Consider the following 27,852-nt stretch of genomic DNA (forward strand, 5'->3'; position numbering starts at 1 on the left):
GAATTTTGAGAAATAACAAAAATAACAAAACAAAACAAATTGAGACCAAAATTAAAGAAAAAAAAGACCTTACCCGGGCGAGATATGTGAGAACGTATGTTTACCTAAAAAAATGAATTTGAGACCAAGGACCATCTTGAGAGATCCATTCTCGTTGATTACTTTTTTTTTTTTGTTTTGCTTTCTTAAACATTTTATCTATGAAAATATAGAACAGAAAATTTCACACCATGTATGTACGTATTACAACAATATTATCGTTTTTTTCCTTTCAATGGATTATTCTTTTGTTTTACAAAAAATTCATATACATATATTTTTTTAATAAAAAAAACTTCACAGTTTAATAACAAGAAATGGAAATTTTTTTAAAAAGGTTTTCAATTAATGTTAAATATAATATTTTTTTTTTTGTTTATGTTTTGTTTACTAATTTAAGGCTAATATTGTTTAATTAAAAAAAAAAAAATAAAGAAAGAAAGAAATGAACCAATAAGAATAAGAATTAGCAGCCGATTTGTATACTTGGATGGAGGGCGCATACCAACACAATACACGAGCAAACCGTTTCTCATTTCAATCTTAATTCAATGTAATTAATTAATTATTTTTTTAACGGTGGGCTCTTTTTGTTTTGTCTTCTCTTGGCCTTGCGAGTCGAAGCTGCAGAAGTAACGTTGTTGTTGTTATTATTGTTGTTAACTGGGACAACTGGGGGAGCAGCAGCAGAAGCTGATGCTGAGTTGTTTGGAGAATTTCGTTGAAATAATCCAAAGAAAGCCCACATTGATGTTAAAGGATTTGTTGGTTCTTCTTGTGGACCTTTGCTGCAGTTGTTGTTATTATTATTATTATGATTATTGCTTATTTTTAATTGTGATTTCGTTATGAGCTGCTGAGTAGACGACGACGACGACGAAGAAGATGGCTGCTGATTGGGTTTTCTAATCGGTTGTTGCGGCTGTTGGTTTTGTGATTGTATTGCTTTTTGCCTTGGATAGGCGTATTCTCATGATTTCTTCACCTTGCCATTTATTGATCCAGCAGATCGACCACCAACAGCTGCTTCAGCAGCATGCGTAGCCACATGTTGAATACCCTTTTCCATACATCCCTGGTAGACTGGCTTCATAAACTGTTAAAAAAAGAATTTTATTATTTGTGAGGTTTAGTAAATTCTAAAAAAAAGTGTTGTGTCATTCCAAAGGGGTTTTGAAGACGAAATTGGTTTATTTATGCCGTTTGAATAATTAATAAAAGTAAAAACGTATTTTTTTGTCTACCGTAGTAGTAAAACAAAGAAGGCTAAAAAGTTTCAAGAAAATAACGCTCGGTGAATAAAAGCTCGACATAGTTCGTCACTTTTACAACTTTGAACTGCCCAGATCCTTAGTGTGGCATATTCGTTAGTCTTTAACTTCTGGTAAAATATTTTAAAGGAAATTGAATGTGAATGATAGAATAGAACGATCTAACTTTTTCATTATATGTGAGGCTTAAGGGAAGAAAAATATTTCTTCATATTTGTAAGATTCTAAGGAAATTACAATTTTGTTTTTTTATTAATTTTATCATATTTTTGTTTGAATAAAGCCAAACAGCTTGATAATTCTTATTCGTTTGCGCTACCTCAAAAGCAGGAGGAGAAAAACTTGAACTAAACTATGCTATCATGGAACACAAAATGACAGATGGTAGAACAGCGTGGGGCAAAGTTTTCTCTCATGGAACACACAAAACCTGTCCTTTTTGGATCTTTTCTGTGCGGATCAGATTCATTAAACAGACCTTCTATTTTTTGTAAACGGCTCTGACGTTTTTCAAAAAATTTCTAAAAATTTTTTGTTCCATTTTATGGAGGTCAAAACTACTAAACCAGGTGTTTTTGCAATATTAAAAACAAATTTTATAATATATATATTGTAAAGTTTAAATAAAATTTGTTGTATAATTAAATTAAAAATATTCTTTTATGAATTTTTAAAACTTTAATACTGTAAGCAATTTTTTATCTAAAAGCAATTACGTACGACCAAGACGCGCATTTTATTTTTAAAATCTTTCCAACTCCTAACTTATGGTGTCAAAATGGATTTAGCTATGATCAAGAGGATACGATGAACATTATCGACTTCGAAAATGGTAATCAATATATCAACTCATAAAAATATCGCGGTGCTATCAGAAAAGTAAAATTATAATATTCAACCGCTGACCATAAGACCGAGAGCTGTACAAGGATCCAAACTTAAAAAATTCTTCTTCAACATATTTACATCGGACCCTACACAGAGAATGCACAAAAGATCCTTTTTTGCTGTCATATGTCAAGTATACTTGTATCACCGACACCGACAGAGTAGAGCTCCACAGACAATGCATGTTCGATTTCTAACAGAATAACGACTTTAAAATAAAGTCTACAAAATTGGTTTTTAAAAGAACCTTCCTGATGGAGATGCCAAAACCGAGGGGTTAGAGGCATCGAAGACAAAAATGAAAATCTTGGAAAGAAAGATCTTACGAATCTGAACTGGCTTGCAATACGGCACCACGAGAGGAAATATTCCAGCAATAACGCGATTTACGACGACGCAAAAAAGGTGAATATAGAAAGTCATACGAATTTTTAAAGAATGCTTCATTGCTCAGCGAAATCGAAATGCTTCTAACAATTTAACTACGGTTCACATTTGTACACAAGTTTTATGCATTCTTTCTTCTTCTTCCTTTTTCTCGGCGCTGTTATGATCTCGATGTCGAGGGGATCATAACCTTCCCACGTTACTGCTTCACACTAGTGATCCGCCTGTGGGGTTCGCCGGGTTGACCTCAGAAATCGGCGGCAAGCCTCCCGGTTTTGTATTGTTCCGTTTCTGAGGCCAACTGAATGCTGGTGTTTTTGCATTTGCTTGTACCAGGAGTTTTTAGGCCTACCTTTCTTTTTATTTCGTGTTGGAACGTTATATGATATTGCTTTTTTGACGGGGTTCTCAGGATCTCTCCTTTGAACATGGCAATACCAACTGAGTCGGTCGTGTTCAATTTTTTGGGAGATGGTATTTTTAACATGAAGGCTTCCTCGGATCTTTGTACTTCTAATTCTATCAAGCTTTGTTACTCCTGCTGTCATGCGAAGCATCTTCATCTCAGCTGCCGTTAACTTACTCTCATACTTTTTGTACATTGTCCAACATTGTGAACCGTATGTGAGTGCTGGACGCACAACTGCGGTGTAGAGCCTTCCTTTCAGCTTAGGGGGCATTTTTCGATCACAGAAGATAGCAGAATTTTCCCGCCACTTCATCCACCCTACGCTTACGCGATGATTGATATCGTCAGTTTTATGCATTCTTTAATGATTAAAAAGCAGTCATTGACTCGGCACATCGGAATATATTTTTCTATGAGCTCTTTTAATATGTCTTTACTAAATTCATATGCATCATAAAAGAAATATATTTTGGATTTGCGATATGAAAATGTGATGATTTTACCAACAGAATGATCCGACATTGTCTGTTTGACAGGAAAATTAGACAAGACAAATCTTTCTAACTGGATTTACTTGTCTACCTTAATATATTTTGTTCAGAAAATGACGCTAATTAAATGTCTAGTCTCTAATATTCTCTGCACTTAAAAAAATAAAACAATCTTGAAGTTCAGTTTTTTGGCATAGAGGATGGAAGATTCACTCCATTTTAACGCCAGCCATTATTTTGGTATTAGAATTAATCTGAACACTCCTGCACCTTAATTTCAAATCACCATACAAGACACTGCAAGGTTCACACATTTCGCTAACATTATCATAATCGAAAGTATATCTTGCAGATTAAATCCCTGTTTCCAATGGGGCATGAGTTAAGAGTAACCTTTATACCTACCATCTTTTTTGTACTTCATCAGTGATTAGTTAGATGACAATAACTTATATGTCTTATAAATTTCAGAAAGTATTTCAAACGGAATAACTGCAGCTTAAAAATTATATTCCAAGAAATCTGTACCAGTTTTATCTGTACCTAAAACCCACTATGTATATGACTTGTAAATGACACATCTTTACAAAGAAACTTTTGAAACTGAAAGATGATCAACTTAATTATGATAACTGGAAATGAGCCAGACAAAAACTGGCTATGTTAACTACGTAAGCATTGAATATTGCATCATGATGTGAACAAAATGAGAGTATTTTTCGCCAAGTAAAACACAACGTTGGAATGACTCATTAATAATTTTGCAAAGAATTTGAAAATATGTTAATTACTTTGTTCAATACTTATTGTGTCTTCAATCTCTTTTGAGTTTCTTTTTCATTCTTCTATGCACAATGAATAACAAATCAATTTTACTCTTCTCAAAACAAACAAACAAAATTACGATTGAACTTACATTTTCCCATAAGAACGATGCAAACTCATCCAACTTCAATCCAATGTCTGTAAATTCTCCACTATATCTATAAATTTCAATAATTTTGTTTAATTAAAAAAAAAATATATAATAAATTGATGTATTCAAACCTTATATATGCCCATAATGCAAGTGTTAACAATGCAACACCCATTAAGAGATTACAGAAGTTAGCAAATGTTGTAAGACCAATTAATCCAAATATTCCACTTAAAATGTACATTATAATTGCAATGGCAAAGTAAACGGCTGGCGTTCTTGCTGCTTTAAAGATGTTCTTACTCTCGTTGTGCGATCGGAAATTATTAAATGTATCTTCCAAGTCGGAATCAAGCTGCTCACGGTATTTTTCCGAGAATTCATCGCCACCCATTTTTCTCTTGGTAGCAAACTAATACAAAAAAAAAAAAAATGAGATACCTCAATCAAAAATTGAATCATTTACTTACTTGGAACAATGCTTTGTCTTTAATTCGTAAGTGTTCAGCATCCAGATGTCCTGTACTTAAGTAAGGCCTGGTTCCACCACAGACTTCTTCCATAAGTTGAGAATAGAGCTCTTTCGCTGCTGCCACTGCTGTTAAATTGTTTGCCTCTGCAGTTGCCTTAAAATTTCAAAACATTATTTCATTTCCAAAAAAAGCCTATTTATTAAAACTACTTACCACAAGCATACTCTTGGGTTCAGGCAATTCATTGCCTTTGTAAATTTGCATATACGACTTGAAGTACTGGACCAATTCTCTTGCCCTCACCTTCTGACCACTGATTTCTTTTGTGATAAGATTGTCTGGTGCCAAAAGCATTGGCACAAGATTCCTCAACGACTGTTTAAATTCTGGTGTAATGTCCTTGAGCCTGCCATCAAAGTTTGGATTTGTGGCGACTGTTAGACCAGGATGTGGCATTAAGAAGCATGCAATTTCGGTGAAGCATGATTTTATGTGTCGACGCAGTGATTGCAATTCGGGATGTTGTTTATCGGACAATTCTAATCTTCTTGTGAGAATTTTTTCACCACCTTCTGGTCCGTATTCGGCCTCATATGGGAAACTCCAATCACGCACCAGAAATTGCAATCGTTGGAAAGGTTTTTTCCCAGAGTCGGCTAACGCTAAGCGACCGTACTCTGTGAACAATTGCAAATGCTGCAAATCATCTTCTTGTATGTTTTGTGATAAATTGTAAATTTGTACAGACGAAACCATTGTGCTAAGGGCGAACACTGTTGCACAATCACGTACTGTACTCTGGCTGTCAAATGCACCCTGGGTGTCTAGCAAGATAATGGCAACTTTTTCTCCACTTGGATAATCGTGTAAGAATATTTCCGACCACATTAAAATGCCGGTTGTGTCACGTTCTGAGCCGCCACGCCATGAGAATCCCGACAAGGGTTCATTCTCATCGCCAAGCCAATCTGTGATATCATGTTTAACATACTAAAAGATACAAAAAGTTTAAATAACTTTTAAAAAAATGTAATTATAAAATATTTTTATTCTAAGTTTACAAATAAATAGAAAATTTTAAGTTTAATAATAATTTTTCAACCGTTTTCTTCAGAGTTCTTGTCTTAAAGTAAAAAGTTAATGAAATCGGCATCAACTCCTTTTTCACTCAATAACTATGTCGTAGTACCTACTGTCAAATTGGTACCAAATATTATTTATATAGTTATTCATATTAGTTAGGACCTCGAAAACGACATCCTAGTGGCAGAGCATTGAATTTCATTAGTTTTAAGAGATATTACGGATTCTTTCAGTTTGTTGGCTTATGTTTCGTTTTAAATAAAAGATACGTTTTTGTTAAATTTAAAAATGTGTAGGTTTTTTTTTTATCATATACACAAGAAATCAGAAATGGTTTTCTGGGAACAATGCGAACTTATTCGTGAAAAAGAATCAAATTAACATTGTTCCATGGTTTGAAATCAAGAACCAAGTCAGGAAGGAAGACTTCTATTAAGACTTTCAGAATTTGCGTAAAGTCTTAGAAGAGAAGCACTTTTCGATTGAAAAATTGGCACTAAGAATTAAAAAAAATTTAAACATATCCCAAATAATGTTGCTTTAAATATTTTTTAGGAAAAGACACATTAATAGCATCAGGAAATGTAAAAATACTAAGTTTTTGACATGACTTGACTATGTTCGTCTGTCAAATTATTTGGCAAGAAGCTGAATAAAATATATTCGAAAGGATTAGATTTGGCTTGAATGCTTAATATTTTAAAGATAAAACTATATAGACTGGGATAAGTTTTACGCCAGTCTGCCACAGTTGGATCAATTTCTCGTTCTTATACTTGCCGAATTCTCTAAATCCTGTCTTTTATAAGATTGGTACAACAATCATACTAGCAGCTAGTCAGAAATTAGAGTGCTTGAAGAAAATACGAGATTTTTATCTAAATCTTGTAGAACAGAAGATCCGATTTTGGTCCGCAAAGTTTCATATGAACTTTAGTTTCTGGTTTTATAATGATGCATTCGGCGTATAAGAAATTCTTCTTCAAATATTTGATACATCCAGTAAATAATACAAAAATACCAATAAATGCTGTTCGGAGCACAAATTTTCTCATTATCTTCTAAGAGTTGAATAAATTTCTTCTAAGCAGGCTATAGGTCTTAGTTTGATGATTTTTCTATATTTTCGTTGACGTGTGTTTACACGCTTTTTCAAGACTATAATAATTAAAATATTTAAAAAATGCTAATAAATATGAAATAAATACTTATCTTCAATCGTAAGAGGTTTCTTATGGTTCTCAGTTAAATTCTTATATTGGTTTTTTGTTGGCTTAAATATTTTAAAACTTCAATAAAAATGTCTTGAAAAAGACGTTTTCAAATATCGAAATTTGAAAACATCAAAACTTTTTTATTGTTTGGTAAGAAATTCAAAAATTTGTAAACACACGCGAAACGTCGACGAAAATATAGAAAAATCATCAAACTAAGACCTACACTACATTTATATATCCTGCTTAGAAGAAATTTATTTAATCTAAAAAAGGTCAAGAAGATAGGAACAATAATTCTAAGAGTTTTACTTTTCAGTTCATCAGAACATGCTCATTAAAAATATCTAATGACTAGGATAAAGACATACAAAAATTATTCTGGGCATTAACTTAATATGGTGTTAGTTAAATATGTATTGGTTGTCAAAAATGTATTCTGCTTTGGAAGCAGGTTACATTTTAATCATCAGAGGATGGTCAAATGGTCAAAAACTGGAAATAAAGAATGAAATTTGAGAAAGCAATGCAGCACTATGTTCAAATAGGTCCTGTCACAGAGAACCAAAGGGATACTAAAAACACTAATCCATAATCTCAGTCTTGTTGAATGGGGCAAAACATGGACCCTCTTGCACGCGGATGACAGCTCTCTTGGTTTATTCGCAACAAAGATCGTTCGTGCGATATATGGTCCAGTTAGCGTCAATTGGCAAGAAAACATCTGGCAAAGAAAATACAATGACGAACTGTACGATGTTTCACTGGTCAAAAAGCTACGATTTTAATGTTTGTAATGGTTGGGGCACCTAAAGCGAATGAACATCAATCCCGTAAAGTCCTTTAATAAGTCATAGGAGGCACGAAACAGAAGAAAACCTAATATCCAACGGCCCAACAAGGTTTAATGTGATATCGACTTCAGCTGTTTAATTGGAGATGGCTTGCTGAATATCGAGCTGACTAAAAAACTATTGAATGCGGCCTTGACTAACACAGCGCGGTGAATGACACATTAAAGTATAAATAATTGATTTTTTGTGGCAAATGAAAATTCACATACATACATAAGTATGTTAATGTTAGTCAGACATAACTTGCAAAATGTTACTCAAAGTTAAAGTGCAGACTTTAAACTAAAAAGCTCTTTTTATAAGTCGTATTTAATATTTCTTATACATAAATGAAAACTAAAGTTCCAAACGTACATAACGACCCAAAAAACGACAGTAAATAGAAACAAATAAATTCATGTCAAACTAAATAATTATTGATTTGTGACACACAAACAACAAAACAATTTCCTATTTGTTTTGAAATTATCATCAGCTAGCTACAGCAGCTAAATAAACATGCGATTAAAACCTAATTTGAATTAAAATTCAAAACAATGAATTTAAATTTGATTGAAATGGCTGTGCAATAACAATTATTAAAACTATCTTCAATCTTTCAAAATAAACATTATCATTCCTAAAAAGGGGGGCCTGTAATGAAGGCATTTGCATTGTTCTTTTCGTAGAATTGCGGGAAAGTAATGTTGTTAAAGCGTTGCAGCTGCAGGTACTGTGAACAGCTTATTCGCATACAAAATTTACTATGTTTAGGATAATCATTTATTCTTCTTAATGAATTCTCACTTTTAGATACACTCTGTTCCCTGCGGTTTTACCAAAAACGACTGGGATAATATAATTGATTATGTTAAAAACGGTGAAACCATTAAAAAACGTTTATATTTATTTTTAAATCCATTTTGTCTCCTTTCAAAAAATTAATTGGAATTCTAAGGTGTTTTTTAGAAGATCGCAAATATAAAAAAGAATGCTCTGTACAACCGATTCTATGATTCTTTGTCTTCAATCGGCCATAACTGAGTCATTGGTTTTTCTTTTTTGACGACTTTTTTTCGAAACTATTTCGGTAGTCTTTAAACCAAATATTTTTATGCTACATAGTACATACATGGACGTAATATTTAAAAAATTTCGAATGGAGTAATGGCACTTTGGGACACTATAAATAGGAGGCATAATGTATATACAGTACAAATTTGAGATCTTTTAAATTGAACAAGAAAAAAACAGGAAACACGCAACAATTGCAATTTAAATGGTTACATAAACAAATTTTCTTTAAAGAATTTGTTTTTGAAGAATATTTTCACAATTAATCATCATAAATCATCTAAAAAAAACAGAACACAAAACTTACCTTTGAGTACATATATCTTAGAAAGAAATCCAAGAGGAAACTCTTTCCTTTACGGAATGCTCCTGCCACCGAAACCACACACACAAAACGATCCTTAATTTCATCCTTGTTGAGGGCTTCAGCAAGAGCCTCTTCATTTAGGATAAATGTGTGATCTTCTGCGGTTGTAATAATATGCAGCGCTTCGGCTGGCATTTTGTTTGATTATTTTGTTATGATAAATACCGTTAGAAATTTTGTGAATCTAGAAAAAGAAAAACAAGAAATTATTAACACAAAACAATTTAATTTAAAATATGCAAATTTTATTCTATTTGAATGAATACCAAATTGCCCTTTGGAACAAAGGGTACCTATTTTCATGGCCTTCTTCGAGATCTAAAAATTTGTGCACTTTGCTAATTTAAAATGGACACAGCTGTTTTGAGCGGCGGCGGTGCGCACCTAGAAGAGATAGATAGAGAGCAAGATCGGCAGGTAAACTATACCAAAAACACCACAACACACAACGACGATCACCGCTCCGTAATTGCAAAAAAGAATATTTTTGTGTTGTTTTCTGCCCACAATTATTAGAATTTTCGATGAAGAAGCGCACCAGCAACGGCAGAAGCGGAGGCAAAGGCAGAGATAGTCAAACACATTTTTCAAAGCAGCGCAATTCCAAAAATAAATTTGAGGTCTTTTTTTATTTTGTTGTTTTAGTTGTTGTGGTGCGGCGGCTGTATCTTTCTCCGCTTGCGCCTATCTACTCTTAGATTTTGACTTATTTATTATATTAATTTTTTTTTCTCAAGACCAACCGCCGCATGAAATGAACATTAAAACGGTGATCAAATAATGTCTTAGCGGCAATTAGAAAATGTTTTCGTGGATGTTTTCTTCTTTTCGTTTTTGAGATTGAAACATTTCATAACGTGGCTAGGTATTGTCTGACTATGCCAATCGGGGTGCTTGTTGAATTGATGCTATGCAACAACCACGACCAATTCAAGGTTAAGCGTGTGGGATAAGAAAAAATTATTGCTGATTGCAATGTACGCAGTATCTTCAAAAGACATGACCCCGCCTACTAAATTGTGTCGTCATTTATCGCATGGGTGCAAATAAAAAATGGAAATTAATTTTGATAGCAAAAGTTTTATGAACAATAGAAGTAACATCAAAAGTTTCATGTTTATTCTCGGATGAAGGAATACATTTTTTCTATATTCGGAATATGTATCTTAAAATATATAGAGACACAGAAACATTTTTAAAAAGATTTGGAAGAAGTATCTACCTCAATAGCTGTTAGAAAGCTTTGCCGGGTTGCCGGAGGTCAAAAGTCGACGACTCGTCTACATGACGACAAAATATATATTCCACATTATTCTTTTTGAGAGTCTATGTATTACAAATAATTTAAAATTATTGGGGTGGGATGCTTGAGATTGAAAATTTATTTTAATTTGACTTGATCATTAGAAAAACATGGTACAAAAAAAAACTTTAACATATTTTAATTAAAACAAAATATCAATTCTAAATAATATAAGGTATTTAAATCAAAAAATTTAAAATTTAGCGCCATCTATTGTAAATCTAAAGACTAAGAATAAAAAGTTAATCAGACAAACGATATCCTAGTCCATTAAGTACAAACACACACGCACACAAACTAACAGTGATTTTTTAAAACAGAATTTAAATGCCTGCAATTGTATATGCAACTTTTACTATAGCAGCAAATATTTAATTGATTTTCCATATCTGAGAGTACGATAAAGACCTCACTATAAAGCAGATCATTAACCAATTTCATTGGTGAAGTTCATAATCGTCACCCAAGCGGAGAATGTTCACATATACATGTCTGAAGCTTATTCTGGCCTCTTGAACTTTTTATAATTAATGTCATGAACGAAAACTTGAGCAAACGCTTTGGTTTTCTTCATTTGAGTAATAAAAAATGTTATGCATGGAAGCATTTACTTGCTTGCTGGAGAGCTATTTGCTTGTTATTTTATTTTTTAATAAACATTTGATTAAAACAATTAACAATGATTATTTCGTTGAATTAGACGAGTGGAATCATGAAGTGTATGTTGAACAGTTCGAAGTTCTCCAAGAGTTTTGCCTTCGAAAATAAATGATGGAGAAAGCTTTTGCACTTCGTACCGATCGTTTTTACGAAAAGCAAATCATCTCAAGACTACCTGAGGTTGCCAAAGCAGGAAGATTAAACTGATTTTTAAATTGTCAGTAAATTATACTCATCTGGAAAAAACCAATTCCTGTCACAGGGAAAGCAAACTGAGCTCCTATTTCTAATACTATATTTCCATCTACCCTAAATCCGAGATTAAGCTATGTAGATTTAGAATAAATCTTGAGATTTATTCTAAATCTCGGATTGAAAGTAGGTGAAAATCTTGGATTTATGGTAGTTGAACCCAAATCCGTGATTTAGCGAAGTAGAAAGTTTGAGAAACAATTTTACTAAAATTAAGATTTTTTTAAATATTGAAAAGCCTTAACGAAATCAGGAGTCGAACCGGCTAAGGTGAAATTTGATAGTTGACATTCATATTGCACAATGTTGTTGTTGTTGTTTAACGGGCTTTAGATACTAGAAAAAAGATCAATTTGACTGTCAACATATATAAATACATCGTAAGACTTGAGGAGCAACAAGTTAATCAAAAAATAAGAATTCGTGCTAGGATATCTTCGATTGAAAGTCAGAAATCTTACTGATCTCGTTGAAATATCAGTAGGATCAAAAACGACCATTTTGAAATATTAATTTTAATAAATATTAATTTTCAAATGATCAATTGAATGTTTGTTGTATTAGGAATATTAAAAAGAGACGAAGAGAAAAAAGAATAATTTTCAAAAAAGAGAACCATCATTGTTAGAGTGAATCTCTATAAGAACACTTTTAACTGCATTTTAACCAAAATCCAAGAAACTATCTTTCGGGTAAACATTCAAATCAGATTTATAAAATTCATTATTAAGCTACTGTTCAAATTAGTTTTAGTTTAAGCAAACACTTCTAATGGTAGTTTTTGCTTTGGAACGAAGTCCGCTTACATTTTCATAGTAAAGGGACAAACACATTAGTTTTTCGAAGAAGTGTTTAAGTTATTAACATATCTTTTTCGTCTACAATCTAAAATCTTAGAGAAAGAATTATTAATTGATAAATTCACAAACATAATAGTTCTACTGAATTAATAGTCTCAACAAACCCTGTGTGCGTGTGTGTAATTACAATTTTCTGCCGGGTCGAAACGGCTTAGAAAAGATGCACTCATGGGCGACTTTGTCGATTTTTCTTAATAGGCAGTAAACTATCAAAACTATATAAGTGGTTGAAGCAGGATTTGAACTTGGAACATCTGGCATAACAAAATCGATTACAAACAAATAAATAATATTGTCTTTTCTACCAGTCATGCTGTTGTACGTTGAAAGGTTCAAGTCTCAAGTTCATTGAAAAATATAGATTTAAATCGATTTCTTAATTCTATCAAAACAAAAGAAAGACAAACAAAAGAAAGCAAAACAAAAATTTTATTGGAAGAAAAAAAGAAAACTACAATCCGTTTCGCGTGGTTGCTTATTTTTCGGTAGCTTGTAAGCTATCAGAATCAACTTACCTATTTGCAAATGGCAACACACAATAACAAAAGTATACGAACAATTTTCAACCACGATAAAGAAAAAACATATGTTACAGAAAAAAGATTCGATTAGCCGTTCTTATTTGAGACCTATTTAGTCATTTACTCAAAAATTGAATCATAATCGTAGATAATATTTATTAATACCAATTTGGAACAAAGTTCATCTACGCTATAAGTAAGTAAATATTCTCTTGTGTTTATATATCTACATGAGTTTGATTTGAATTTGAGTAAATTATTAGATACAAATCTCTCAGAAATTACTCAAAATAAGAAAGTTTAAACAAACATGTAAATAACCCATTTTTGAATTATATATACACGTACTGCAAACGAACACCATTTCAAGGTCAAAAAGTGTGTAGAATAAACAATTTTTACTGACCGTGTTATACGCAATTTAAAGAAAATATGACCTCAACTACAACAATGCAGTGTCGTCATTTCAACACACCCGGATAAATGGAAAAACAACAAAAACATAAAAAAAAGCAAATAGCTTCGATCAATCGAAACAATGAAGCTTGACCGTGTTTTAATCGATTCGATATTGGGAAAGTTCAATGATTTATCTCACAAGAAACAACAACCAAAAGAGTAAAAGAAGAATGTTTCAATTTAAATATGTAATTAGGTTGGTCAATTCTGAATCTGCCTACCTATCTTGGCAACGACCATGACAAAAGACTATACACGATCAGTTCAAAGTCCTTTCTCTAGGCTATAGTTAAGCTAAAGTAAAGTAAAAACAATGCAAGTGGTGACGGGTGACCAGTAGCGTATCTAGAAAAAAAAATTGAAGGGTGCTCACCTGTAAAATTGTTCAGTCGTTTTTTTATGTGTACTCCTTTTATTTAAGTCAATAAAACAGTAAATCGAACTTTTTTTGTCTTCTAAAAAAGAACTTTTCTATGGACGCTGGGCACAGTGCGTTCATTAATGAAGTTAAAAACAAATAAGGGCTAAAATCAAGTCTATTATTACAGTAAGAAGTTGGGGAATGAAAAATCCAAAAACGCATATATTTTCGAAACAAATGTTTATATTACTATCAATTTTAGTAAAAAATAAGGGACCTTTCTACTGATTTCAATATCTTTTTTCTACGTTCAGTATTTTTTCATATTATGGTTTTTAGACTTTTTTTTACCACGCATAATGCAATTTGTTGCGAAACGTTCGGGGTGAGTAAAAAATTGCACTCTTAAATAAATTGAACGCAGAATAATCCGAAATAATTTTTTATCAATAACTTATTTTGTTTTTTTTGTTGATTATTTAAAACGCTTATTTTTTGGTCAATTTTTTCATGCTATACTAGTTTTAACTTTTGATATAGGTTAATATCAAGTTATGCATTCGCACAAAAAAAAAACTTGAGATAACAATTTTCCATAACATAACGATGATAGAGAATGGCAAAAAGTGGGTCCCGGAAGTCGGTCTGTCTGTCTGTATAAGGAGCTACAGTATAACGGATGGACTGATTGACTTCAAACTTAATATTTTGGACAGCTCCAGAAGGGTTTTTGGAATGAATTTTTTTTTGGACCAAAAATAACGGTACCTGCCATATAAAAATTTCGGAAAAGTTTAATTTCTCGAAAACGGCTCCAACGATTTTGTTTAAAAAATTTTAGATATTAGTTTTTTTTTAGCAAGGTCTATTTTATGATGAAATTTTTTTTTTAAATCATTATTATCGGTACCTGCCATAGAACAGCTTTTTTTAAATCTGATTTTCTGCCAAATTACTAATTGTATTTCAACAAAATTTATTATACAAAAGCATTTAAATTATTTAATATAAATGAGGAATAAAAAAAATTTGAAAATCTTTTTTTGAAAAATCAAATTTTCGAAAACGGGACAGTGATTTTTTTTAAATTTTGGGTTTAGATGTTGATTAGTGATTTCTACAAAATGACATACAAAGGAGAAAGGGCATTTTAGACGTTGAGCTGCCATTAATGAAGTTGGTATCAAATGATAGAACAATAACATAGGAAAAACTTTTACTATGGACGTTTCGCTGTATTGCGTTAAGAATGCAAGATAATGCAGTATTAGTATTGTTAATACATTGTTCAATGTATGAAGGACAAATTGCTCTGCCATTTTTCCTAATTCTGAAGACATTAATCTTGAAAATCCGAATAATAGAATTCATAATATAAGATTTTTAAGACAACCACTTCAAGATTTTGTTCGAAAGTTTTCAAACTAACAAAAAATTGAACAACAAAACTATAAAAATAGGCTTGAAATCGTTGTTTTAAAGTGCTTATAGTTTGAGTTCTAGTGGTTGGATATTCAAGATAAAGGTCTTCAGACTCAAGGAAAATGACAGAGTATCATATTTTGCACTTAAAATACACAATTAAGTTATAACATTGAGACAATCTATATAAAGTGTTAAATGTAAAAATGCATTTTATCCGTTTTTGAAGTACGTCACAAGGATAAAACTTCTGCGCAATATATGTTAACCTTAATTGCATCAAAAAATAACAAATTCATTCCCGGCCGCGAAACGTTCACGTTCCATACAAACTTGCCCATTCTCCTTTTATTTTTTTTATCCAAAAAACTTGTTTTTTTTTTTGAAAAACGGTTCAAACGATTTTGAAAATTTTTTTTCTCGAAAAATGCATCTTAATAGATATATCAAATAAAGATGCATACTTGTTTTGGATGGCAATTTGATTTCAGATGTTGTTTTATTGCTTTGAAAAACGAAATTTATGTTTTCTTTTAATTTTTTTGTTTTTATATAGGGGAAGTGGTGGCAAGACCGCCCCTTTAATGTTTAACTTCTTTAAAAACCAATAAAAAATAACATTTAATTTTAAATAAAGTCTTTATTCGCATTGAATAAGCCCATTTTTACTTTTTAAAAACTCTTAATTAACAATAGTTGCCATTTTTAATGGACAATATTTAAAAAAAAATCGAAATAAAGTTACACAAACTTTTAAACGTCAGCTAAGGGTCTAAAACAAACAAAAACAATAGCCGTTTTGGAGTTGGCTGGAAGCGAGAGGGCTCGAGTGTCAAAGATCATTCTAAATCTCGTTGATTAACAAAAAAGTTTCTGTTAATCATGTAGGGTAGATGTACCCATTTCCGAACAGCTCCAGTAGCCGAACACTTTTCACTTAAATATGTAAAATCAAACTGTTTTGTCCCGTTCGAAGTAAAAACCCGGTTAAACTAGAATCTATATACTATATTCGATCACTCCTTGCGATATCTCGCTCAGAAATCTATATTTTCTTGTTCAAATAGCTTTCAGTTTGTCGGAAGGATCAGATGCGTAAAATTATCGTATTTTTTTTGTAAAAAAATTAGTTTGAGTGGTCACATGAAATAGTGTTTTTTTGAATAAAAATAAAGTTTAGGCTAAATTTTATAATTTTATGCATTAGTTTAGACAATAAGTAATTGATTTTAATATTTTTTTAAAAAAATTGTATATACTTATTCTTATTTTAAACTGTTCGGAAATAGGAAGCCAATTTTTATGATTTTCCTTTCTCCGAACAGTACTGTTTGGAACTAGGCAACTGCTTTAAATTTTATTTATTTAATAAATATTTATACAAATTTATAAATATTTAAACAAAATAAATAATTATTCATATTTCATAAAAAAATGCACTTCATTTCTTCTCCGAATACAACCCACATCGTGCTACACATGTAGCCGTCAGATGTTGGAGCTCAAAAGTCACTGTCGAGCTTCAATGTGGGAATGGACCAGTTTAAAAGGCAACGAACGTTGGAAAATTCCTAGGTGACAAAAGCAAACTTCTGCGGACTGTTGTGCACGTTTTAGAAAATAAAGACCTTTTTGGTTTTGTACAAATGCATTGCGCAGATATGGAATTAATCCATTCGCGGTCGACCATTCAAAATGCATCCATAGTAACTTTCTCTTATATGTCTACCAACCAGTTATTAGAATGCACATCTAACGCTACGTATTAAACTACGTAAAAACTTAAAAAAAAGTTCGTTTTAAAAAACCGTTCTTAAATTTGTATCGGAAGCACCGACAAAACTGAGCCCATTGAAGAGCCAGAACCAAATGATATAGGCCCGTTTCCTATATGGTTTATAAATATATATGTATGGAACATTTTTGTTTACCTTGAAAGTTCCATATTTTTGTTATTTAAATTAATTGTAAAAGAGTTTTTATCTAAATAATAGAAGAAAATTGTTAAAATTTATGGTGTTCGGAATTAGGCACATTAGTGTTCGGAATCAGGAACCTTGTGTTCGGCTTCTGGTGAAAACGACATGCCTTCGGTTTTTATTTTTTTATAAGAAAACTTTTGTACTCATTGACAAAATTTTATTTTTTTATAATAAAGTATTCTTACACCTTTCGTAAAAAGGTTTTTTTCTTCAATAAATAATTTTTTGCAGCTTTTTTACTTTTGAATTTTAGTTAACTGTTCGGGTATTGGTACATCTACCCTACATTATGATCAAATCACATAAATAATAACATGATCTTGGTGGCTTAGGGGGGTCTTGAGCCCCCTGAGCCTCCCCCTTTCAATACGCCACTGCGTTCGACGAATAAGAAAAAACACACAAGTGTCGTCTACAAATACGTATTACCTCTATTATGCGTGCTTGGAGAACTTAAAAGGTTTTGGCACTTTATTTTTGCAAACACAAGAGTAGTGGGGAGCTGATATAGAACAAGCCTCACAAAAGGGGAACAAAAACAAGTGAACACAAAAAAAAAAGAAGAAGAAAATAACAACGAAACTTGTGCAACTGGTTCTCAACTAATTCTGTCCATTTACGTCGAACGAAGAATACAGAATTTTACCAGATTTATGTTCCCAATTGGAACCCTCAAAATGTAAACAATGGAATCCCAGAAATTCCATTGCACTTTCTAACTTTTTTTTTAAAGGAAAAAAAACCCCAACAAATCGTGTAAAACTATGAACAACCAATCTCGGAATAGAATTTAATTGAATCATTTAACAAAAAGCAAAAAAAACGTAGTTTGATTAATTCTAGCACAGCTCAGCACAAACAAAGTGCTGCTCTCTAGCCCCTTGCCTAGAATAAGTGCCAGGTTAATCGGCTAACATTTTTTTTTTAGATTGGAAACGTGTTTTACTTCTAGCTTTTGATCTGTGAGATGTTTAATGATTGTTGGATTGGATTTGAGAGGAGAGTTCTCTTTATTTGGAAATTTTGGAATTTTTGTTATTTTTTTTCTTTCTATATTTTTTTTGTATCTATTTTGTACTTACGTAAAATTGACTTTCTTTTATTTTTTGCGAGATATATTTCTTTCACTTGGAATTTTTTTAGTTCTTCATTCGATGTAGATGTTTTATAGAATTCAATGGATAATGAATCAGCTTTTTGAATTTTTTGTTGTTTTTTTTTTTTTGCTTTTCTACGAGAAGTAAATTTTTATTTTAGCAAAATGAAAAAAACTAACACGAAGGCTAAAAAATTTTTTTTTTTGTGACTCGTTTCTCAGCTCTCGCGATGGGTATGAAGTTTTTTTTTTAGCCTTTGTTTTTATCCTAAATACACATTGCGATAGAAAGAGATAAATAGATGGATTTTGAATGTGGCACGTCAAAAGATGAAACGTCATTTAAAAAGTTATGGAGTCGACTGTCAACAAAATCGATGAAGAGGAAAATTTGAGGTACAGTTGGAATTAAGAGTTTGACAGTGTGGAATTCCGTATGGTTGGAATTTGTGTGATTTTTGAGTTGTTGCTGTGAAATGATTTGTCTGATTTACGCGGTTGTATTTGGCAATTAATTTTAATATTAGATCTGTTTGGGGTACTGCCTAAAACAGAAATATTTTTACTTTTTTAACCCAATTCCAGTTTGGGTACTCTGAAATTGTAGGGGTATTCAAAAAGGTGTAAAAATGCAAAATTTTGTTTTCTACTACTACAACTACAATAGACAAATTTTGCACCATTGTATTTTATTTTTGCAATAGGGTTGGGGTATAGCAAAAGTGTAAAGAAATTTTAGTGTGTATATTTGGTTGTTTTATTTTAAGAAAATGTTACACTTTTGCACTTTTACAACGATACAAGACCATTTGCATCGAATCGTGAATACCCCTTGTGCATTTTTTCACAAAAAAGATGGCCGCGAGAGAGAAAACAATTTCCTTTTCCATATGTGAATAGGTTTGTTCGTTGTTTTCCCGCTCCAGGGCACTCTAAATCATGTCACCCAATTGTCAAAAAAAAAATCAGAGTTTCTCGGGTTTTATTTTACATCGAACACCACAGAGCTTTAGTTTTATGAGCTGATTTCTGTTTTGACATTTTTTTCTTTATTTAGTTTCATATTTCATGAATTTCGTGAAAAATCTCATATTTACCACACAAATTTCGTATCCACAAACGATAAATCACTTTTCGCACTCCAAACAATTATTTTTTTTCTGACAACAATGAAAACAGCTGATTTGATTTTGTAACTCTGAATTCCTCGCTTTAACTGACAAAATACCCAGAGTTGTTCAGGGTGCGTTCAGAGCGAACAGCGAACACAGAGGTTGAAAAAGGAGCTACAAAAAAACGCTTAACGTCGAATTCGGAGCGACCCAGAGTGCCCTATAGAGCTCACAACGAACAAACCTAATTTCTGCCCAAAAAATTTCTTCCGGCAAAAATCTGAAATCTGTCAAAGGGGTTTGGGGTCATAATCCCGAAAACCGAAATCTCGAAAACCCAAAATCCCGAAAATCCAGAATACCGAAAACCCAGAATCCCGAAAATCCAAAATCCCGAAAAACCAAAATCCCGACTAAAGTCTGGTACGCTGCTAGCGCTAAATTTTAGCTCCCATACAAATTATCGAAAAATTTTAGCCGAGCTAAAATGAGTCCCATACAAATTATAGATAACTTGTATGGGAATTTTATCTTGGCTAAAATTTTAGCGCGAGCGTACCAGGCTTAACCTAAAAAAAAATGTGTCCCTTTTTCGATAAAAAAATTAAAAGTATGATGTTTGACTAACTTTTTACCTTTCAATTAAGCCATCGAAACCTAAAAAATTATTTAATGGAATATTTGTTACGAATTTTTAAATATATGTTACACGAGAGTAACGCTGGGACCGAAAGGGTTAATATCTCTATTTGAACTTGATTTCCTGTTCCTATTGTGGTTTCCGAGGTGTTGTTTTATGATTGAGTTAAGTGGGAAAAAATCGTGTTGAAGAGGTTGTTAAAGAGGTTTTTACTTTTTTCATTTTTATTTTCAAGATTTTGGCCTTTCAGGATTTTGAGTTTTCGGGATTTTGGATTTCGCGATTCTGTCCGTCTCGCCTGTCAAAGGAAGTGCTTTCTCTGTTTTTTCTTTATTTTTTTCTTGTCGTACAACAGAAACAAAACAATTTACCAACATGGCGGTGTGGCTTTTTTCCTGTTTTTTTTTATTTATTGCGTTTTAGTGGTTAGGTGCTTTATTTTATAAATATTTTATGAAAAAATATATGTATATAAAAAAGTATTTGAAAAACAATACAAAATGTTTTGATATTTTTCGTTTCTTTTTTTTCAATTGGTGTTGTTGTTTACATTTTTGTTGTTGTTGAAAAAGTAACAGAAAATTTTGTGCTAAAAGCGTTTGGGTAGATACTTTTGCACAATTTTTCTTTCTCTGGGAGGATTTCATCCCCACTCCTTAAAATTTGACAGGCTTCATATTTTTGTCCAAAAAGAACCCAAAAAGACCTTATGTTGTGACAAAAGAGTGAGGAATTTAATTTTTATAATGCTTTAAGGTAGGTAACTACAACGGCCACTTTTTGCAAAAAGTCAAAATTTTCAAACTCATTTTCTGCCAGTTTTTCCGACCAAAAAATTAAAAATACTTATGCAGAAAGCTTATTTTTTGGTTTAAAAAAAAAAAACAATTTTATAGTTTTTTCCAAAAACAGAGCCTAGAAAGAAATAAAAAATGTTTACTTCTGTAAATTTCACACTTTTTAACTTTTAAGGTCATTGTTAATGGCGACTTTTCACAAGTCGATTTAAGCCGCTCAATAGTTGTGTTTTTTATTACGCCCATGCTAAACTGGACAATAAAAACGCAGTGGGGGCTTCGCAATTCACATGTTAAATACAACAACACCTCAGGCTAGTTACATTGTTGTATTTAACATGTAAATTGCTTAGCCCCGACTTCTTTTTTTGTCCAGTTAAGCCGGGGTGTAATAAAAAACACATCCTTACGTATATCTTGTTCTTATAAAGATATTAGCGATATACCAAAAAAATAATAAAAAAATACCAAAAGCGCTCAGTGTAGGTACAAAAAATAAAAAAAAAAAGTGTGCGTCGGCCGGGAATCGAACCCGGATCAACTGCTTGGAAGGCAACTATGCTAACCATTACACCACCGACGCAACTGAAAAGTGATGGTATAATACTAAATTTATATACAATTGTCTAGTGATTCAATGGAAAATAAATGAACAAATAAACTGACATATTATAATGTTTATGGAAATTGAAAGAAAGGTTATTGGCCGTAAGTAACAAGGTCGTTAGTGTAAAAAAAAATTAAGGCCGTGTGTGAATTGCGTTAAATTGTTAACTTCTTGTAAAATTTTTGACACTATTGAGGTGAATAAAAAATTTTCAGCTGTTAAAAATTTAATGGCCTCTGGGACCTGGTTAAATTTAGGATACATTTTTTTTTGCAGATGGTTTTGTTTTGTTTTTCTTTTTATTAAAAAGGAGTATCATGGCAGAAAGGCAGAAAAAATTTTAAACAATAATCCATACAGCTGAAATTTTTTTATTCACCTCAATAGCGTCAAAAATTTTACACGGGGTTAACTATTTAACGCTATTTACACACGACCTAAGTTAGGTTAAGTAAGAAGTAGGCAGGCACAAGAACTTATTTGTTCATAAAGATTTTAAAAGAATATGTTTTATTATTCGTATGAGGTGAAAATAATTGCACGAAAAAGTTTGAGGTGTGTGAAATTTCTTAAATTTCTTAAAACTAAAAAAAAAAAAATGGGATTAGATTACGGTAAAAGTTATGGAATATTATGTAGGTACCTACTCCATTTTCTTAAATTTAAACTGCCATTCTTAATAACTTGTTACCTACTAATGAAATGACATCTTTTAAGAACACATCATGTTAAACAGTAATTGAGGTAGGTAGGTACCTACTCTTTATTAACATTGAACTACCTATATATAAAATTCTTTAGAACTAACCACAACCTGAATAGAATATAAACTCATTTGAGGATAAAAAAGGATTAGTGAAAGCTTTGTGGTTTTCTTTTCATGTTCCGCCATTGATTGTACAGAATAATAAACGGAGCTGATATCTATTATATAGCCTTCAGCTATAGCCAATTTGTGTGAAAATCATTCGAGTTTGAAATTTGAATATTATTCTTTTTTTTTGTTGTTGTTGTTTTAAATGATTGAAATGTTAAGGGATTTATGTTTGTGTATGTGTTTTACAAGGATATAAAGGAGACGAATGCGCTGCATAAAAAGCCACAAGCATTATTTTTGTATCGACAGTTTTGAAATTTAAATGTAGTACCTATACCTGCCTGTGATGTACACATAGGTAGGCTTTTTTACACTTTCTTTCAGCAAAAAAACAATTTAAAGTCAACGTCAACATAATTCAATATAATGCGAGTTTCCTTTTTTTTTTTTTGGGTTTTGAATGGAGAAGAAAATTTACCCTAAGGGATTTCGCAAGAAAATAACATTTGAATGTTGCCGCAAATCCCCAAATTTTCACCTGAGTCCTGTGTTTTTAAATTAGTGAAAAGTGTAGACATGTTTATTATTTGAAAAAAAGGATAAATAGGTATATGAACATTTTATGCGTATCTTTTTATATCTACACGATTATATCGTTATGATTAAACTGAGCTCGAAATTAAAATCATTGAATATTTACAAAAATATACATATGTCAAAGAAGACACTCTGCAAAACGGCCACTATTTATGTTGTTGGTGTTAGTATCACCCGATGAGGTTTGTGTATTAATTAAACTAAGACAATGAATTTTTAAAGAAGGTTTAAAAAAAAAAAAATGATTACAAGAAAAGGTTTCCGCTTCAAACAGTTCGTCGTTCAAAATAAATAAAATGCACGACTGGGTCGCACGAACTTGCTCTTAGAGTTCAAGTTGTTTAAATTTTTTAGACTTTTTATACCTATATAAATTTGGGAAATGTCAGGTACCTACAAAAAAAAAAATAATAAAAAACAAAATTCGTTAAAAAAAAAATAAAACAAAATCTGAAATCAAATATGCATTTTTAGAAAAAACAAATTTCAAAATCGTTAGAGTCGTCTTTTTAAAAAAAACTAATTTTTTATAAATAATTTTTTGAAAAAAAAGTTTTTAAAATAAAATTGGTATAGGTATCGTCGCGTCGGTGAAACCAGAAAAGTGTGTAACTTCTAATTTTCTGAAAATTAGATTTGAATGCCATCTGTTAGACAAACCTGATATCTATCGTTCCTTAAACCGAGAATCCCCTTAAAGTTCATAGTTTTTATTTTATTAGCAAATTAGAAAATGAAAACTATTACAAATGCCTTCAAAACGATTTTGTTTTTTTGCTCTCCTATAAAATTTGCTAAAATGGAGTTACACACTTTTCTGGTTTCACCGACGATATGCCATTTTATTAGAGTTTGTTGGTTTATTTATATAACAAAGGTGATAAACAATTATAAGAAAACCAGGTCTTGCTTCTTGAACGTTGAAAATTCGAATGAGAAAATTTCTGACAAATAATTTTCTCAATAATAAATATTAAAACCGATTGCTTATGTTTTTCAATACCCCTTCTCAATCGTTTAATCCAAGGCGTTGGCATAGGTCTTGAAAACGTGTTGAATCCAGGGACTTTGTTAACATACCAGCAAGTTGATCTTTTGTACCAATAGGTTTAACTTCTATCAATCCATTTTGAATGTGGTCTCGAATGAAATGATGTTTAATGTCGATATGCTTCGATCTCTTCGTTTCTAAATTTGTTGCCATTCCAATACAGCCTTTGTTGTCTTCAAAAATTATTGCAGGCTCATTTTGAATTTGGTTTAAGTCTTGCAATAACCCCCGAATCCAAATAGCTTCGGAAACAGCTGCACTAAGTGCCATATACTCAGCTTCACTGGAAGAAGTTGCAACTGTTGTTTGCTTTTTGCTTGACCAGGAAACCGTGCATCCAAAAACTTTAAAAATATATCCAGTAACCGATTTCCTATCATTTATGTCACTTCCCCAGTCAGCATCAGCGTAACCAGTTAAAGGGTGATCATCAGTTATTTCAAAAATAAGGTTTTTCTTCTTAGTGCCTTTTAGATACCTCACTATTCTTTTGAGTGCTTGCCAGTTATTTTCTGAAGGGTTTTGTTGATACCTTCCCATGTATCCAACTGGAAAGCATATATCAGGTCGAACACATAACATGATATACATGAGGCTTCCAAGTAATTCTCTGTAAGGCTTGTTAAATTCTTGCTCTGATTTTCTCAATTGAAGTTGTAATCCTTTTTCCATTGGACTTCTTGTTGGATTACACTCTTCCATCCCAAATTTTTCAAGCAGCTTGTCGATACTTGATTCTTGTGAAAGTCTTATCACATTTTCTTGAACATCGATTTTAATTCCAAGGAAAAATTTAAGGTTTCCACAATCTGACATTTTAAAAGTTGCTTCTAGTTTTGTCTTAAGTCCTTCTAATTTCAATAAGTTCTTTCCAGTAATCAATAAATCGTCCACATATAATATAAGTATAATCAGGTCATCTTCTTCTTGTCCCATCTTAGTGTATAAGCAATAGTCATGTCTAGATCTCTTGAACCCCAACTGAATTATAAAATCATTGAACTTCTTGTTCCAACATCTAGGAGATTGTTTAAGACCATAAATGGACTTATATAATCTGCAAACATCTCCATCCTTGACTGAAACCCCTTCAGGAGCAGCCATGTACAATTCTTCTTTTAGTGTGCCATGCAAAAATGCAGTTTTAACATCAAGTTGGTGAAAGATAAACTTGTTTCGTAAGGCCACAGCTAACACAGTTCGAATAGTGGTTAGTTTCGCCACGGGTGAATAAGTCTCTTCATAATCTATCCCAGCTTTTTGCGTAAACCCTCTAACTACTAGACGAGCTTTGTGGGTTCACCATATTCATTTTCTTTAATTTGGAATATCCATTTGGGCTTCAAGGTCTTTGCATTTTTCGGTTTTGTAACCACTTGCCAAACATCATTTTCTTTCATAGAGTAAAGCTCTTCTTCAATAGCCTTGAACCATTTTGGAGCATCAGAACGTCTTTGGATTTCATCATATGAATTAGGTACACCTGTCGAAAATTTATCAGCAGCAGCTGTTCTATAACACATGTAAAAATCATGAAACTTACTTGGAAGTCGGCGCTCCCGTTCACTGCGCCTTGTAGTTATCTCATTATGAAGATTACCACTATCAGTTTGTGAAGGGAGCGCAGCTGCATCTTCCCAAACATCAGTTTCTTCATTTTCTTCTTCAACTATTTGATGTTCATAGTTTTCAGCTTCATTCACATCGCAATCAGTATCTTCATTCGTATCGCAACCAGTATCTTGGATATTTTCAACACCAACGAGTACTTCAGATACCTCTTGTTCTGTTGAACCTTTCTGATACTCCGTTTTGCTGAGGGGAGTAAGAGATTGTAGGTTCAACTTGAATCCCCATCTTCTTGTACCACAGGTTCTGTTCTCTCGAGCAATATTCTCTCCCTTGGTCAATGGTAAGCTTAGAGATCGAATGTCCAAACATTGATTTCGTCATGGCTTCGTATTCTTTCATTGCTTCAAAGACGTCAGATTTTCGCTTGATAACATACACCATAGCGAAATGCGTATAGTCATCAATGAAAGATACGAAATATTTGGATCCATCCCAGTTAGCTTCATCAATGGGTCCACACACATCGGAGTGAATTCTTTCTAACACTCGAGTTGCTCTGTTTCTTGTGCCATTGAAGGGGTCACGACTATGTTTTCCCTCTACACAAATATCACAGAAACCAAGGCCATCAACGGAAGTCGTATTGAGTCCTTTTATAAGATTTTCTTTTGCCATTTCTTTTAAGGCTCCTTGTCCAACATGTCCCAAACGATTATGCCATAATTTGATATCAACAGTCTTACATAAATTTGCTGAAAGATATTGAATCTCAAATTCAACTTCATACAAACTGCCATTTAGATATCCTTCGGCAATGAGAATACCATTTTTAACAATTCTGGCTATATCGTTGGCAAATTGGACATCAACACCAAGACTTGTCAATCTTCGAACGGAAAGTAAGTTGTCTCTTAATTCCGATAGATACAGAACATCATTAATTGTCAGGTCGATACCCGTGTTGCTTCTTCCATGAATAATTCCAGCACTTTTTGCAATTAAAAATTGACCATTCTTTGCAACATTGATTTTTACTGGTTCTCTCAGTTCTTTCTCTTCAGAAAAACACCAGTTCACATTCATCAGATGGTCACTTGCCCCAGAATCAAGCTTAAATTTTATTTTGGAGCTTGACTCTTTGAAACTATTACAATTATTTCGATCCGACATCAGACATACCCGCTTTGAATTTTTATTGGGTTTTTGACTATGTCCTGATTCAGAATTTCGACAATCTCTCGCTAAGTGCCCTTGCTTATTGCATTTGAAACATTTGCCTTGAAATTTGAAAGGTTTCTTAAAAAATTTCTTTCCAGCAAATGCTGATCTCACATGATCATCTTCTTCATCTCTGTCATTTAACTTTGCTTCTTCTAAAAGCAGTCTGTCTTTGGTAGTTTGAAACGTTAAATCACTGCTACTAAGATTTTGTAAAGCAGTAACCAACGGATCAAATTTTTCAGGCAGGGAAAGAAAAAACTGAGCTAGAAGATCACTTTCTTCTAATGATGCTCCCGACATCTTAAGCTGCCTTACCAAATTCTCAAAATCAGTGATGTGCTTGCCGGCTGAATCACCATCTTTCATCTTGAGCTTCGACAATTGCTTTCTGAGCAACATCTGATTCACCACAGACTTTGTTGCAAAAGACGATTGGAGGCTTTTCCACATCTCTTTAGCTGTAGTCTTCTCACGAATGTAGCTCAAAAAATCATTATGAACAAACGCTACAATTCGTTCTTTAGCTTTCATATCCCTTTTCAAAAAATCTTCGTATCCCACACCATTTGCTTCAACGACATTGGTCAAAACATCTCCCAGATTAAGCGAGTCCAGATGGGTCTTGACCCTAAACTGCCAATCATCAAATCCGCTTCCATGAAATTGCGGAATTCCATAAACCGACTCTTTAGTTTCGCCCATAACCTATTAGAGTTTGTTGGTTTATTTATATAAAAAAGGTGATAAACAATTATAGGAAAACAGGTCTTGCTTCTTGAACGTTGAAAATTCGAATGAGAAAATTTCTGACAAATAATTTTCTCAATAATAAATATTAAAACCGATTGCTTATGTTTTTCAATACATTTTGTAGAAATCACTAATCAACATCTAAAAACAAAATTTCAAAAAATTCAATGTCCCGTTTTCGAAAATTTGATATTTCAAAATAAAAAAAATCAAATTTTTTTTTTTTTAATCCAAAAATTTTATTTTTGGCTTATATAAAAATTATATAAATGCTTTAGGTATCACAAAAAGTTTCGTTGAAATCGAATAATCAGTTTCGGAGCAAAT

General features: G+C 32.2%; 1 protein-coding gene and 1 non-coding gene across 3 annotated transcripts; both read right to left on the minus strand.

The window, feature by feature from the left end:
* Positions 1 to 460: 460 nt before the first annotated feature.
* LOC129913711 (atlastin) lies at positions 461 to 18,642 on the minus strand. Of its 2 annotated transcripts, XM_055992518.1 has the most exons (8): positions 18,348 to 18,642; positions 9,386 to 9,629; positions 5,088 to 5,864; positions 4,872 to 5,027; positions 4,533 to 4,813; positions 4,402 to 4,468; positions 4,277 to 4,330; positions 1,021 to 1,135 (listed from the first exon to the last, which is right to left on the minus strand). In XM_055992518.1, the coding sequence occupies exons 2-7, from the start codon at positions 9,578 to 9,580 to the stop codon at positions 4,289 to 4,291; spliced, it is 1,518 nt and encodes a 505-aa protein (XP_055848493.1). In that variant the 5' UTR covers positions 9,581 to 9,629; positions 18,348 to 18,642; the 3' UTR covers positions 1,021 to 1,135; positions 4,277 to 4,288. The 2 variants fall into 2 exon arrangements, with proteins under 2 accessions (XP_055848492.1, XP_055848493.1); XM_055992517.1 differs by lacking the exon at positions 4,277 to 4,330 and having other exon boundaries at positions 461 to 1,135; positions 18,348 to 18,639.
* Positions 18,643 to 21,421: 2,779 nt separating this feature from the next.
* Trnag-ucc (transfer RNA glycine (anticodon UCC)) lies at positions 21,422 to 21,493 on the minus strand. The gene has a single exon. It is a non-coding gene; the product is annotated as a tRNA-Gly (tRNA).
* Positions 21,494 to 27,852: the final 6,359 nt, after the last annotated feature.

Source organism: Episyrphus balteatus, chromosome 3 (genome assembly GCF_945859705.1).
Source record: "Episyrphus balteatus chromosome 3, idEpiBalt1.1, whole genome shotgun sequence".
Lineage (NCBI taxonomy): Eukaryota > Metazoa > Arthropoda > Insecta > Diptera > Syrphidae > Episyrphus > Episyrphus balteatus.